This window comes from Trachurus trachurus (assembly GCF_905171665.1).
Source record: "Trachurus trachurus genome assembly, chromosome: 7".
Lineage (NCBI taxonomy): Eukaryota > Metazoa > Chordata > Actinopteri > Carangiformes > Carangidae > Trachurus > Trachurus trachurus.
The window spans coordinates 16,281,344-16,297,775 of NC_139901.1; the positions used below are offsets into that span (position 1 = coordinate 16,281,344).

The window sequence follows — 16,432 nt, forward strand, 5'->3', positions numbered from 1 at the left end:
CTGTTTTTAAAGCCACATCACAGCCTGCTCATACAGCTCAGCTTAGCCGCCGAGGTCTCCATTGTGTGAGCATCTCTGTGCTATTCCGCTGCCGCCTGGCCCGACCCCCGGATCCCGCGCTACCACCACCACCGCACACCTGCCGCCTCCCACAGCCACAACTGTGCGTTTTCTGCCGGATTTTTGCAACTTTTTCCTCTTGAATCCACGCATCCAAAAACAAAATGTGCTCTCGGGTTTGGTTCGTGACCGACCGGCGTATCAGCCAGGAGTATCCACAAGTTCAGATCCTCCGGGCACTGAAGGAGCGCTGCGCCGACGAGGATGTTGAATTCCGCTCGCTTCTCATGGATCAAATCGTGCTCACGATCTCCGAGGGACAACTAGGCAAGTATCACTGACCCGGCTAATAAAAGCAGTCGATGAGTGGTCGTAAACCGTGTGTGAGTGAATGATGTAACGTAGCGTGGGGTTTTATTTGAGATCAACAGTGCTCTAAAGCCGCTCCACACAGTCCATGGCACACGGTTATTGTTTGGGGACCACACTGCCGTGAAGCGAAGGGAGGGCTAGCCCAGTCTGCCTGCTAGCAAGGAAGCCAAGTATAAGCACCGCCGTGACCGCCTAACCCACTTTCCAGCCAGAGTGCCTGTAGACTGGAGGGAGCGATGGTGCTTGATTTAATTTCGCTGAATGCGTTGCACTCCTAACAACGGATGATAAGATTAACTCGAAGCAACAGGGAAATAGTTTTAATATAACAGAAGCCCCGGTAATCAGATCATATGCATTTACTAGCTAAATGAAATTGAGCTGTTGTAATTTTGCTGCACTTTACGTCGCTGTGAGGGTTAAAGCTATAGGTTGTTCTGTTGTTGTTTTTTTATGATAGTATTCTCTCAAATGTTGATGTGGGGATTTCACGTGGAGATCTGGCAACCAGGCAAATTCCCTCTCAAAAAATAGCACAGGGAGGAAAACACACGTGTAAACTTGTGTCTCAGACAAAGAGGGTGGCAAATGTGTTAAACACAAATTAAATGTGTTATGTAGAAATGAACTGAGATTTGATGCACAACATATTTCAGCAGCAGCATCAAAATATATTGAGTTTAAAACAGCCTGTATTGTATCAGTGGCCCTGTTTATTGGCATTACTTTCTAAAATGGCACATTAATGACCAAACCACGTATAAACAACCTAATAACCTGCTGTGTCAGGGGTGTTGCTTATATGTTATCTCATTTATGCTACATACTTGAAGTTGTATTGACACATCTTGGGTCAGTGTTTTGTGTTCTTTTAGTCATAGCATGACAGCATTTCACAGTATTGACTGCTGGGCCCTTGATAAAGTGATGGTAGCAGTAGGGACACTGAACAAACAGACACATATGGAATTTGTCAAGGTGGCGTGAATTGGGGCTGTGTCACCAGATGAGAGGTGTGCAAGTCTCAATTAACACATAAAGGGTGTAGGCTGGCACTGGCAAGAGGTTGGATAGATGGGAGAACATGTGCAGTGTGTTTAGGTGAGACAGGGCATCATGTCCTTACAGACTTCATACTGATACCACACACTGTCACATAGTGGCTACTGTACAGCTCAGTCCTGGCAAAACCTCACACTCAACAGAGACTTCCAAATGCCAACAGTGAAGTGTTTTAACGGAGGGCAAGGCATTAAATGTTACATATATTTCACATGATGATGGAGCCAGATTCATATCCGCAAACATAATAAAAATCCTCTATTTGTAGCAGGATACCTCCCACAGGAGTAATTACAAGAAACTTTTTGCTACCACTGCTAGATAATATGACCTAAAAACAGGTTAATCTGTGGATAACATAACATGCTGAACACATCAAGGCGACAGCTTGGAAAGGTGAGTATATTAGCCAGCACGAATAGGTAGGTAGACTGCTGTCTAGACTTGTAGCTTAGGAAGGACACACACATCTAGAGCAAGGCAGTTATCATGACCTGTAATCCATGCTGGCCCAAATTGTGCATACGGTAAATGTCTTCCGAGTATTGGCTTGACCCCACAGATTAACAGTCAGTGGACAGACTTGCCACACAGTAGGCTCAATACATCGAGTACATGCTCTGTGGCTGGGATCTTGAAGTGAGTAGTTGTCCTGCAAACCTGGCATTTATCTAGATATGAATTAGAACCTCGCTAAATTTACACGTAGAGTACAGAAACTCCAGAGTTAGGTGGCACTTTCCACTCCAGTCCCTATATGAATCGGCAGATCGACCACATCATCCTTAATAAATCAAATTAAAGTTGCTAATGTCTTCTGCATGACCTTTCAGGCTCTTCATTATCTATCTTCCTGAGCATAGGAATTAAGTACTGAGGCAATAAACAAGTTGAGACTGTCGCAGCAATGGTGTATACAATTCTTCTTAAATTCATGCACACATAAGAAGTGTAGGTCAGGGTGCAGTCATAGTCCTAAAACTGATAACAATTTTACAGCTTGTTTCTTCTCATTCCTTTAGGCTTACTTGTGTGCTCTCAAGACAGGTTGAGGTCCAAACTTCACACTGAAGTTATTAGGTTCAGTCTGTTCTGTGAGGAGGGATGAACACACATTTCACGCGCACACACTGTTATGTTTTAATGACCAATGATGGCCCCTCACATAAAACAGCCAAACCCAGCATCCAGCTAGCTGGAGGCATTTCACATCCCATGACTTGCGTTGCAAGATGTTTAAACAGAGACCGGATCTGAATTAATGTCACAATCCTTTGTGATTCTGGTGCATGCCAGTGGGCATGCTTTTACCTCAAAGATGATAAATGCAACGCTCTTGTGTCAGTGCATGGGAAGATGGCTAAGTACCTTAATTTAACACTGGACATGTGAGTGTGTATGAGCAATTGAGCATAACGTACTTGCTTTTGAAATACTCAGGCTTCAGTACTAAACCTTGTCTGGGACTGAGAACTAGGTTCCTTGGCAAAAACTAATATTTTAATAATACAAATATTAAGTACTAATGTGAGTGGACAGTCACAGGAGCTTTGACTTGATTTAACAAGTCAGCACTTCTAGGAATGCTTGTCTGCCACTCAGCCAGCAGTGTCTTGTTCGCAGGTTGTCACATGTCGCCTGTAATATGACTATTTGCATGTTATCAGCTTTGCCAAAGAGGCTCACACTACTTGTTTTTTCCTCTTGATAGCAAACACACAAGCACAGAAAACATCAGAATCAGAATACTTTATTGATCCCCCAAAACACAGCCTATATATATCTCCACATGACAATAGCATTTTATATGCTAATTTAACCAAGAACTAAGTTAAAAGTGTACATATTGTCTCCAGTGAACCCATTGACACAAGGAAACACACATTAATAATGCTTGGGGAAATTATCACCACTCCCTTACAGGCAGCGTTGCTCATATTTAAAATGCCAACCATAATTACTTAGACACCTTGAAACATTGTTAGTCACTTTTATTTTTGGGAGGTAACGACACTATTCTCTCAGTAGCACATCCTTATTAATATGTGGGTGGCTGACATATCTTTCCAAACCTAATGTAACTATCTGTGTTGGATGTCCAGCCTTTCCTTTTATACACTGTCACACCGCAAAATAAGCACTTGTGTTTGTAATTTGCATAGTTGCTGTAGCTATAGAGAACATTTGGTATGTAATTACTGGACTCTTACCTTTTAACTTCATACTTCCTGATGCTGAATGATGTTGTGTCACCGTACAACCTGTGGTGAGAATAGGTTACAGGTGACCACAAACTATTGTGAGAAAAATGTTTGTGAGAGAATGAAGCTGCAGTGCCGTCATCCACTTTGGTTTTCTTGTTATGTCAAATGAGTGGCACACTCCACAAGAGACACAGCACGCTCTCAGGCTTAGTATAAAAGTGTAGACACACTGTGCCACCACACCCAAGTACTTCCCAACCACATAAGAATAAATATTACTGAGAAGTATTGATCTGAATGTATTTTTTATTGTATCCATTCATCAATATATTACCACCGTGGAATAATTTTGAGCTCTTAGATTATTAATGCATCACTACTGCGTCGTACCATGCCAAATGACATCAGGGTAAATAAAACAAACTGATCCGTTAAAAATTACATAACATAACTTCACACTTTTCAGAGATCATCATATGACAATGCAGAATCTCATTTGAATTTCAAATATAGTACATACAGTTAAGCTAAAAGTCCTCCCCAGCCCTGAAGCAGACAAATAAAAAGTGACAATAATTACACTTAATAAATTACACTTTGATCTAGCCTTTAATCTGACATTTTTTATGTGGCGGTTTTCCAGCTGTGTTTTTGTGCCAGTTGGATTTTGTCTTTGCCAAATACTTTTGCATCGTAAGTCTCATTTGCCTCAGTTAATTCAATTGCTGTCAGTGCCAAAGTAGCTGGTGGCTACACAGTGCTAACGCTAAGTCACAGGGGACATGGAGGTTTGCATGGCCTCTGTGCACGATGAACAAAAGATTTTCTGGCTGGCCTCACAGTAGGCCTACAGTATATGTTTTTGTCTCATGTGCGTATTGATGACAGATATGCAAATACATCATGAAAATACACCGTTGGGCCAAACCTAACCAAGGAAAAACACGGAGGAACGGAACCTGCTGCCCCCATTAGGCTAATTCAGAGAGGATGTCCAGACCCAGAGGGAGACGGCATTCAGGGCTGGCAGAACCCACCAGCCAAACATTGGCACCGCATTTGTCGGCATCGCCTGCTTTGTGACGTTGCAGCGGTATGCATAGAATGCTTGTTATGCTTGTTAGCTTTGTCAGGCAGATTGAAAATGGGACACACGTATACAGTTCATTGAGGCACGAAAACATGACTGCCCTTGAGGTAAAGGGAAATCTAGTTTTACCAGTTGCACCCACGCTAATTTTGGAAAGTGTTCCTCAAAATCCTATGTTGCCTTTGTCATACACCAAAATGGTCAGGAGGGTTTCCGAGTGTTTTAGCGGTGGTCACATGACAGACAGCGCAGTGCACACTAACACTTGCACAGATGAATAGGACTGATTCATCTGGTTGCCTCATTGGTCTCTGGTTCCCCTGGAGATGCGATGAGCACCGTGAACAGTGAATACTGTCTGTCAAAAACCATGAGACCACATCCCCCGACACTTCCCACTGTAACGCCACTCACTGTGTTCTCAGTGGCTGCACAATCAGAGCAGTGTGAGAGTGTTGAATAGGAGCTAGAGAGACAGCAAATCCTCCTGCCTCTGTGCTGAGATTGTGAGGAGAGAGAGAAAAAAAAAGGAGTGGTTGGTTTTTCATGGCATCATATGCTTCTGTTTTCCCCTCCCACCCTAGGGCCAGAAGACATCCCTGACCTTTTCTGAATGCTGCCTTTCTGGTTGTCTCCCTCATTTTACCTGTCCATGCGCATAACGACTGGAAAAACAGGCGCTGGTCAAAAACCAAAGAATGTAAAAAAATCCACTTCAGGCTTATGGCACAGTGCATCTGCCGGCCAGCAATAGCCGGCTGTCTATTGTTGTTATTATGCATGCAGCAGCCATCAAGCTCCTTGTGACCTCTGCTGATCTCAGCCAGTGGCGCTGTCACTAGTGTGAACCTGCAGATTGTAAGATGGCTGAAATTCAGGCTACGGCAGAGGTGAAGTCCTGTACCCCTGACCAACGTCTCCCTTCCTCTTTGTCTCGCGCATACACATATATGTGCATAAGCACACGTTCACGCAGCCTTTGTTGTCGCCCAGCATGTTCATCCTGATGAGCCGTTGGGTCACGTCAACTGCTCAAAAATCTCACACTTTGTCTCTCATCCAGAGTGACGAAGTAGCACCCGTTACCAGTGAAATGCTGCCAAATCTTTGGCTGTGGCTAGTGAATATGCCATCTGTGTTGTAAATATCAAGCCAATATTCAGTTTCTTCAAACGCCTGCTCTGTTCTGTAGATCCAGATTGTTGTTTGTAGAGAGACCGGAGATAGCTAGTGAATAATCTGTCAAGATTTTCAGCCTTGTAGAAAAGTTGGTGTGTTGCATGTTATAAACCAGACTGATCGTGAGCATTGTACTGTACCACCTCCTCTTTGTCCATTCTCCCCTGTTGTCCTTGGCTTCCACATGCTGTGCTGTATTGAAATGGCTGATTAGTAACCTCTGCAGATGTGTTCGGACAGCCTTTTGTTTTTAATTAGCTCACATTAGCATGATAAAGGTGATGTCAGCCTGAGATGATACTACTGATACAATTTGACTCCAATAAAAGAAAACAGTGAGTTTTAGATAACAGCCACTATATAACTTTATTGTGACAGGACTATGAGCATTATATAAATACTGGGAGAGGATATTTCTGACCACAGAAATTTCTTATAACCCAAGAGATAGCAAAACAAATATTTCATTGCAGACATTGCAATAGTTTTTTTTTTCTAACAATGTTTTTCTTCCTGGTGTGTGCTCATGTGTGCTTTAATTGAAGTTATTCACCCTTAAGGTTCTCAGACTTCTCGCCCTACCCCACTGCCCTACATTGAGACAAAGCAGTCTATGGTGCCAGTGTACCAGCAAAGATATCTCTGTCTCAGTCTTTTTTTTTTTTTATTGTTTTATTATTTCGTATGAATGACAGACATACATAATACATACAGTCAGCGGAGGAAGACAGTTTTGGCCGTGGAGTTGGCATCACTGCAGGAGAGCACTGTATACGGATATGGGCAGCATGTAAATAATCGTATCAGCAGGCAGGACGCTTTCCAAATTCATGGCTCAACGCCACTGGCCTGCCCCTGTCTGCAGCTGTAACCTGGCCAACTCTTAGTCAGAGCTGTGTGGTGACAACTGGAGAAATGGTCACAGTCTCAACAGGAGCAGTAAACTTTTCCACCAGCAGATGATGGGTTCACAAAACTCACCAGTTTCACAATGTTTCCATCTTCTGTAAACGTGACTTTTTAGGGTGTGATGCAAAATATTTTATCTTAAAGCTCGGGAGTGGCTGGGAGAAGTAGCTGCACACATGACCAGGTCCAAACAGGTTTTTAGGGCTGTAGCCGATATCCGAGTACTGGAGTACTCGCTCGGCTTGGGTGGCATCCGAGTGCCATTTCACTACTCTACTACTACTACTACTACTACTGCTACCCTAATATACCCACAGGCTGACAAATTATTATGCGCCTAATTGTGTTTATCTCTTCTCCCCTTCCTATCCTCCAGGTTTGCGAGTGGAGCAGGAATTGGTGACGTCTTACCCTCAGGTGGTTGTGGTGCGGGTGCCCACACCCTGGGTTCAGTCGGATAGTGACATCACTGTGCTGCGTCATCTGGAGAAGATGGGCTGTCGTCTGATCAACAGGCCACAGGCCATACTCAACTGTGTCAACAAATTCTGGACCTTTCAGGAGCTGGCCGGCCACGGGGTGCCTCTTCCCGACACCTTCTCCTACGGTAATCTAGGACTTGATGTTTATATTTCTCACAGTCAGTACGTTTACATGACACCTGAAAAAAACGAATTATTGCCTTAATCCGACTATAACTGGACAACTGAAGTGCATGTAAACACCTTAGTCCGACTGAAATCGGAGTTGGAGAGCTCCGATTAAGACACCCAGATAATGCGATTGGAATTCGATTTTCTCCGTCATGTATACACCTTAGTCGGAGTATAACTGGACAATGCATGTGCGCATGCTCCACAACCGTAGAGACGGCACCAAGTGGAGCAGAGAAGCCGCCCGAACCCGGCAAAGTAAAGAAAAAAACCCAACAACAGCGCTGATTCAATGCATTTCACACAGCGCGACCAGCAAGAGTGTTTTATTTTAGAGAGAGAGAGAGAGAGAGAGAGAGAGAGAGAGAGAGAGAGGGAAAAGGAAGCCCGTACCCTATTCTCAGCACGAATCCGGCCCAGACTGGCGCGTCTGGTCGGGAACTGCAGTTGAGAATTTATTATTAAGCTTATAAGTTGTTTATATTCAGTTTTTTACGAGGTGACAGAAACGTCAACAGGACAGGGGGCGTATTAACCCACTGAAATGACGGGTGACGCCGCATGAGGGGGCGGACCCCGTCAGTTATTCGGTTTTCTCAGTTGCATGTATATTGAGACAAGGACAGAAGTCCGACTTGACGCCAAAATCGAATTTTGAGCATAGCTCGATTAAGCTCTGCATGTAAACGTACTGAGTGTTGATTTATTGTGGTAGCGCAGTGTTGTTGGGACTGTGTTCCTCCATGACTATAATCAGCAAGGCAACAGATGAAATGTGTAAAAAAAGAAATGGATAGATTTATACTTTATCTATTCATTTATTCAGGGGATATTCACTCGTCCAGCAGCTGATTGGTAATTGTAACGTAGCTGACTTGACTAGTAAATCTACTTTCCAGCGTGTGAACAGCAAGTGACTCATGTGTACTGCATTCATCAAATTTATCACACCTCATTCTCTTGGTGCCTAAAAAGTGTTTCACGCAACTGTACAAACAAATCAACACAGATCCCCTAGCTCCAGTAGGGGTGTCTGATGTAAAGACCCACAAGCCTAGTCCATTGTCTGTATCATGTGCAGTGTTAACGACAGCTTGTACCGCTCAGGTCACTGATATAGATACACAAAATATAGATTCTGTGAAGGAAAATCAATATAAATATTGTCTGAAGTATGTACCGTATCTACAAACCATAAGAGAGAATATATCTGCATCAACTTTTGTCCACCGAACATTTGCATGCAACACCAGCGCTGCTGTGTAAAGCACGTTGACGTTTCAATCACATTAGTTGCATCACAGGCTTTAGTCGTCATGTGGCTGTATAACACAGATTAATAAGCCATTAGCTAGACAACCACTACTCCATTGCAATTACTCAAACAGCAGAGATAAAACCCATTTACATACCTGGTCAAATCCCCCACCAAACCACTTATGACTTTTTTTTTTTTTACAATTTCTCCCACATGGCTGGTTTTTATGTATTGTTGAATAAGACAGGATGTTTGGGGAGCATAAAATAAACCAGACTACTGTTTATTTGTTGATATTTTTTAAAGCCAGACAAAGATAATGGGGTCATAAGACATCTTTCCCTCTGTCCTGCAAAAAAAATCCACAGCGCTCTGGTGTTTGCAAGAGCAGAAAGAGAAGGATACAGACAGGGAGAAAGAAAGAAAGAAAGAAAGAGGAGGGGGATGTTTGGCCTACATTCCATTGGTCTCTCTGCACAGTAGGCCGGGCGATGCATGCAGAGCGGCTGGAAAGCTTATGTAACACCCCCCACACGCCCCCACAACGCCCCACCCCATGCCCCCTCATGATTTTTCAAAATAGAGGGAAAAAATGCCATCGCCTCCCTCCTGTTCACCACCTCAGCAGCTTATGACGACGTGGTTGGACCTACATTTGGTCTCCCCCCGCTCGCTCAGTTGTTTCCCCCCTCCCACTGAAAACAAGTGTGAATTAGTGCATCTGGAAAAAGCCATGTGACACAGGGTAGTTCACATCTGTTCTCTTGACTGAACGCCACAGAAGAGCAGACAGTTAAACAGATCCAGAGGGAAGGAAGTGGAGATAAAGAGAGTAAGGGGGGAAATAAGTTAATGCCTCCATTTTTCAAATTTTTCATATTTTTTTTTACACATTTTTCAACTGCTTGTCAAGGCGAGGTAGAAAAAGCTTAAGCACATCTGCTGCTACATGCTGCTGTTGTGAATCAGTGTCAGATATGGTCAGCTGCTTCGTATTAATGCATTCTTCACTGACTGCACACTTCCAATGTCATGAATAAAGCAGCAAAATAAGTATAATCTCAGGAAAACACTCGGGTAGCTTTGCTGTTTTGAGTCTCTTCTGTTGCCATAGTGACCCCCCCACCCCCACCCCACCCCAACCAACAAGCCCCGCTTGATCGGCTGTTATGTGTGAACAATGCTGCCAAAATATGGACAAGTTATTTATGTATTTCACACCTCTACGTCTGTGTGTGTGTGTGTGTGTGTGTGTGTGTCTGCTTTGTGTTTGTGTGCATGGGCGTTTTCCAGGAGGCCACGACAACTTCCGTAAGATGATCGATGAGGCAGAGCCACTGGGCTACCCGGTGGTGGTGAAGAATGCACGTGGCCACAGAGGTAAGATTATCAGTCTGTTTCATCCTCTCGCCAGGCAGCTACACAACTACACCACAGCTCAACAACAATCAGTACACAACAGGCCCCTTATGATCGCAGTTCAGTGATTAGTACAGAGGTGCAGCCAGCAACAAACACAAAACAGGGTTGTAACGCTTGCAGGATAACTGCAAAGGTGAACATTTTTAGTTTCCAGTTTACAAATTGAGCTCAGATTTCACATTTCAGCTAAATTCACAGGCGCATGTGTGGGAAGTTTCAGCCTTGCCACTGATGTTGTGCTTCCTAGAGATCAGCCCCAGTGTCTGCTGAGTGCTGACCCATTAGCCCTTTCCTTTTCATAGTTATCGACACTCAACTGGCTCTGCCATTGTGTGAGGGAATAACAATGGACCTTGGCTAGCACAGGCTGCCATCACAGTGCATTGTTAGGGAAAGCAGCCGTTGGTCAACCACTAACTTGACCCTTTTTATGGAGTTTGGCGTCTCAAGGATCGCTTCATTTCCCTCTGTGGCTGACCATTGACACTGGCTGAAGTCCAGCTTGCCTTCCCTCTCATGAGGAAATATTAAGGCTTTTGAGCAAATATGAATGACTGGTTCAAACGCTTAAGAATCATCGGCTTTAACAGGTCTTTGTTATTGTTTTTTTTTTTCATTTAATTTAATTTCATGTGTTCTCCCTGCCCAGTTGTTGGAAGGTGAAATGTTGGTGTCATTTTAAAGGCATGTTCTCTCACAGGTGCATTACTTCTTGCTTGCCTTGCTTCCGATTTGTTAAGTGTTGCGTTATGCCCCCCGCCCCCCACCCCTCCCAACCGCCGCCCATCTTCACATCTTCATGATATGGCCAAGGGATTGCCTTGTCATCTCATTTTGATTGTTACGTGCACGTACACACACTCACACAGCCACCACATGATTTTCCTCTGTGCTGGAACACAGGGGTCAGAGGGCTTGACAGCCGAGAGACAGAGCCAAGCGGTGCTAATTAAAACAAGCGTCTTCTATCCTCTGTGAGAAGCACTTCTGTGACTAAGAGTTGTGTCCTGTCCATTTCATGAGAAATAGGAACTGACGTGAGACTTAGTCAGCAAAGGCAGCTACTTGTCAGGAAAGAAGTGTGAGGTAATTCCAGTAATAAAACTAAGCTAATATCATGCAAAGGTCAGACATTGGAAAACGTAAACTTAAAGTTCACCTAAGTGCATCTTTCATTTTGTTCTCTTTATCTCACATCTCCTTCCCTCCCTTAGGCAAGGCTGTGTTCCTGGCACGGGACAAACACCACCTGACAGACCTGTGCCACTTGATCCGCCACGATACCCCCTACCTGTTTCAGGAGTACGTCAAGGAATCGCATGGCCGTGACGTGCGGGTGGTCCTGGTGGGCGGCCGTGTCATCGGCTCCATGCTACGCTGCTCCACTGATGGTCGCATGCAAAGCAACTGCTCCCTGGGTAGGCAGACGCTCCAGACTCAGTAAAGACATGGATAGTGAATAACCTACTATTGAGAGCTATCACACAACGTATTACATGATGGAATTTGCTCTTTAAGTCTACCTTTGATGTTGCAGTCATTTGGATCATGTGAGATCTGAGCAAAAATGGCACCGTTGTTTTTGGGAAACTGATTAGGTCTGGTTATTCCTCTAATCATAAAAGTTATAGATGTGCATTAATTTCACCTTTAGTGTCTGTCACTGCACCTTTTTTGTTTAGTGCGGGTATAACGCACCGTCTGCTCCACATACCAGTTTTGGGGGAACAGTTCCACGTCAACAAGCTTGTCCTGAATCTCCCCTGGAGACATGAAATGACACAGCATTCCAGCTGATGAGTCTGATTTTCAATGTCAGGGCCCGAGCAGTTTTGGTTTAGTTGAGGCTGTAATGCAAGGTGACATATTTAGGACATCAGTCGCCAGCTTATTCTGCGTTTATGTAAGAGATCATGTTGACACTTTCACCACGTTTGACCGCTGATGTGGTTTATCATTTTAGGATGTTAAAGCTTTAACACATTTATTGTATTTTTATTTCATTGATTCATAAAAAATACTTTTTATGTTGTCGGCATGAAGTGAATGAACCATATTTGGCCGTGGGTGTTAACCAGGCTCTCTCTTGGTTGTCAGGTGGTGTAGGAATGATGTGCCCGCTGAGCGAGCAGGGCAAGCAGCTGGCCATCGAGGTGTCTAACATCCTTGGCATGGATGTGTGCGGCATCGATCTCCTGCAGCTCAACGACGGCTCGTTCGTGGTCTGCGAGGCCAACGCCAACGTGGGCTTCATCGCCTTCGACCAGGCTTGCGGCATGGACGTGGCGGGCATCGTCGCGGACTACGCCCTGTCGCTGCTCCCCAGCCGCCTCACCCGCAAGATGTCCTTGCTGTCCGTCGTGTCGAGCACCAGCGAGACCAGCAGCGAGCCCGAGGTGTGCCCTGTGCCCTCTGGCGGCGGCGGCTCGCTGCCCGAGGCCGTCTGCAACATGAGCGTGGGTTCGACTTCCAGCGAGAGTGACCCAGAGCTAGCCGAGCCCTCCCAGTCCTCGCCCCGCCAGTCCACAGCCCCCACCCTGCCCGATCTCCCAGACCTCCCCGATCCAGCCTACAACTTCAACGCCCTCCTCGCCAATGAGATCAAGTTATTGACTGAGTGAGATTCAAGCAGCTTCCTGCACACACACAAAACACCACAAACACACATGAAAACACTCATTCAAGCATACACACACACACACACACACACACACACACACACACACACACCTGTTCACACTGCAACAGACATTCCTTTTAAATACACATATCAGTCAAACAGAAAAAAAAAGATAAAAATCTATGATGTTACTGAGCAGAGAAAAACAACAACAACAACAACAACAACAACAACAACAACAACAACACACGCTGGCACAACCACAGAAATACAAACACCAAGACATGAGCTCCGTTAAAATGCTCACACACACACACACACACACACACACAAGAAAAAACAAAGATCTGAGGCTGCTCCCCTGACACTCCTCTTTGCACCTCCACCCCCAACCTACAACGCTATGATTCAAACTGAGCTTACACTGCAGCATGGTGGCGAGAGTGGAATATAGTACACAAGATTACTGCCAAATGCCTCTTCTAATTTCTGTTTTCTGCAAAATAGTAAGGCTGAAGGTTTTTGGGTGGGTGTGGGATTCCCTTAAAGGCATACTCCTGCCACGTTTTTATCCTCACAATACAGTAACAATATTTCAAGGAGAATCTACGTTGACATAAAAAAAAAAGGGTTTCGTGCTGAGACTGTAGTCAGGTTTGGTGGATTGGAGGGGAAATGAAGTGTTTCTTTCTTTTTTTTCTTTTTTTTAAGTTGTTAGCTCCTTGGGAGAGAAATACATCCTCATGCTAGGCACATTATACTGTCAGTTCCAATGTAGCAATGTTGTGCTTCTGTCAAGGACGCAGAACAGGATGGGGACCATCCTGCAGCAACTGGAGATGGAGGAAATTCATGAAATTCACATGAATTTTAATGCTATTCATAATTCATAATAACTAAAATAAGAAGTGAATTCTCTCTTCACCACGTGTCACATCTCATGTGTTGTAAATCCAACTAAAATAGAATGTATACACATTATTATTTTTTTATTTTATTTTATTTTTTACCAGGTTAACACGAACAACTCTATAATTCAAAATCCATAGCATACACTTAAGCTCGAGATGCTACATTGACAGTGAACAGTGAACAAGAGGCTGATGTGGTACTGTCATAATAATTGAGCTTTCATAATAAATAAAGAATAGTACTCGCCCTGATCATATACGCATCGCACCAGAAAATGATCCTGGTGTATATAAATTATCTGTTCACTGTGAATGAAGCAGACTAATGTAAAGGTAAACAAAGCTGCCCTAACCTGTGCATGGTACTAGAGAACACGTAGCAGTTCTGTTGGGAGAGTTACAACCTGGAATATAAAAATGAATTGAGTGACATTACTCGATTTTTAATTTTACATTCCTAGATAGCTTGTTTGATTAGCCTTACCAGCAGCAGCAGTCTGCTGCTTTTTAAAATTCATTCAATGCCTAGCACTTTATATGACACAGTATGACATGATAAACAGATGCAGTTTTTTGCTCTCGCTCAGATGACATATTTAGGAAACATGAGACAGAGTGTGAAACCTGTGTCTACACGTGCAAGCAAAATATACCTCAAAACCCTCTCACTGCCATAGAGAGACAGAGATATTCCAACATACAATACATATCAGCCAGGATCCTCGTGGCCCCTGATTTACCAGCTGTTTCCTCTCTTTATGTCTAGGAACTGATAAGATAGTTGTGTATTATTTTTTTATTTCTTCTCTAACTTTTTGTAAATATTTAGGTAGCGGATTAGCTTCAGTTCTTAATAGTATTCAGCTGATGGAAACTGGAGCAAATGAAATAACTGCCAACATTGAAATTTTCATAAGCTATTGTGGACAAACTTGTTTGTAGAGACCTGGAATATCAAAAGGTTGGAACTGAAATTTGGTGCTAACATTTCTGGATTTGGTTACAGTAGATGTGATTTCTCAGTCATGATTTTTGTAGATTTACTTTTATCGTTTTCACCTCGTTTTTGTTTTGTTTATTTTTATTTTTAATAAAAATGAAGTATCCTAACCCAAAAAACGTGTTGGCATGATGTACAAATAAAAAAAAGGAAATTATATTTTTGCAGTCTCTTAAAAATAGAATTTCTTTCCTTAGGAAAAACAGGGATTTCAGCAACCAAGAGCTTACTGCCTATGGTTTTCTGTTCCTCTTGATTTACCTCCTGCATGCCCTCTGAAATAACTAATAAAGCATTGAGCGTACTTTGGGGTAACTGGCATTCATTAAGAATAATTTATAGATCTGACCAAAAGCACAGCATAGCAACGTCCATGTTTTTAGGCTTGTAACCCCTTCTGTTGAACACAACTCAGGGAAGCAGCCTGGATCTCACCCCTGACCCCAAAGGCACAACATATCCATCCATGCATACTTTTGAAAACATAACACATACCCACAGGCAGACAAAAAGACACACAAACAAGAATGAAAAAAAGGTTGTAAACTACAGTATAAGACAATGTGGTGTAGCTATACCATGGTTAACATGCACTTTTTTTCCTTGCTTGTTTTATATTGTTCCTTGTTTTCTTCCTAATTTATGGTATTTTTAAAAGAAAAAAAGTGGTTTGTGTGCACTAATATTGTCTCAATAAAGTGAAACCGCTGTGAAGCTTGATTTTATTTTCCTTTTTTGTGGGCCAATTTACTAACTGTCTGGAATCTAAAAGGGGCCTGATAGAGGGTGCCAAATCTGAACCCACCAGACAACGGGATAGGCAGCTTTTTTTTTTAAAGTCTGCTGTCAAGTGATCACAGTGGCTCCACTGAGAGAATACCATCATTTTACACTACTGTGATGTTGTCCGGTATCTATATAATCCAAGTATCTGACAAACAAAACTGTGAAACCCGCTCATGCTCACTCTCCTGACATGCAAGGGCTGGTGAGCTTGATCATTAAGTCACATCCCAACATAAAAAGCGTATATGGGTGAACTATCTCCAGTTGTTGTTGTCCCCCATTTTTTGAAGTCTTTGTCTTTGTATTAAAACCTCATTCCACACTGTGTACATAAGTGTAAATCAAAGATCTCATATCCTTTCAAGGCATTGAAAAGCCAGCCATACGAATAAGTGAAATGTTCATTGCTCTCTTGCAGCCCCTGTTATTCAAAGCTGTAGTTTATACATCATCCATATGTAGACAGAACACTTCAAAGCCATTGATGGTCCATTTAACTGTGCCCTACCAACTTTCAAAATGCCTTTTAACTGTCTGGTTTCCTTTTGGGACCATTGACTCGAGGACCATAACTGAGTCACAGTCCCAATTCAGACAGGTTTCTTTCTTTCTGCTGGGTCTTTATAGATCAAAGGCCACGATAAAGTGGATACAAGGCATGGAAGCTGCTGGAAGAAACAGGGGTACTGCATGTCAGTGACACAAGGAAACAAATAAATGTATGTAAATCAGAAACTTACTGAAAGTGTATTGGCCTGTGTGGTGCTCAGCCAGCCTGGAATAAACACGTAAGGGCCTATGGATTAGTCACTGTGTACAACAACACAGAGCACAAGGTTGCTATTTAATTCCACATTGCTGCTAATGTATATTTGGCTCAAAAATGAAAAAGGGAATATGAGGAAA

At 43.3% G+C, this 16,432-nt stretch overlaps 1 protein-coding gene across 1 annotated transcript; it reads left to right on the forward strand.

Moving 5' to 3' along the window:
- Positions 1-224: 224 nt before the first annotated feature.
- rimkla (ribosomal modification protein rimK-like family member A) lies at positions 225-12,842 on the forward strand (the record flags this gene model as incomplete). Its single annotated transcript, XM_083975059.1, has 5 exons — positions 225-387; positions 7,253-7,483; positions 10,081-10,167; positions 11,424-11,627; positions 12,307-12,842. The coding sequence occupies 5 exons, from the start codon at positions 225-227 to the stop codon at positions 12,828-12,830; spliced, it is 1,209 nt and encodes a 402-aa protein (XP_083831185.1). The 3' UTR covers positions 12,831-12,842.
- Between the last annotated feature and the right edge of the window lie 3,590 nt (positions 12,843-16,432).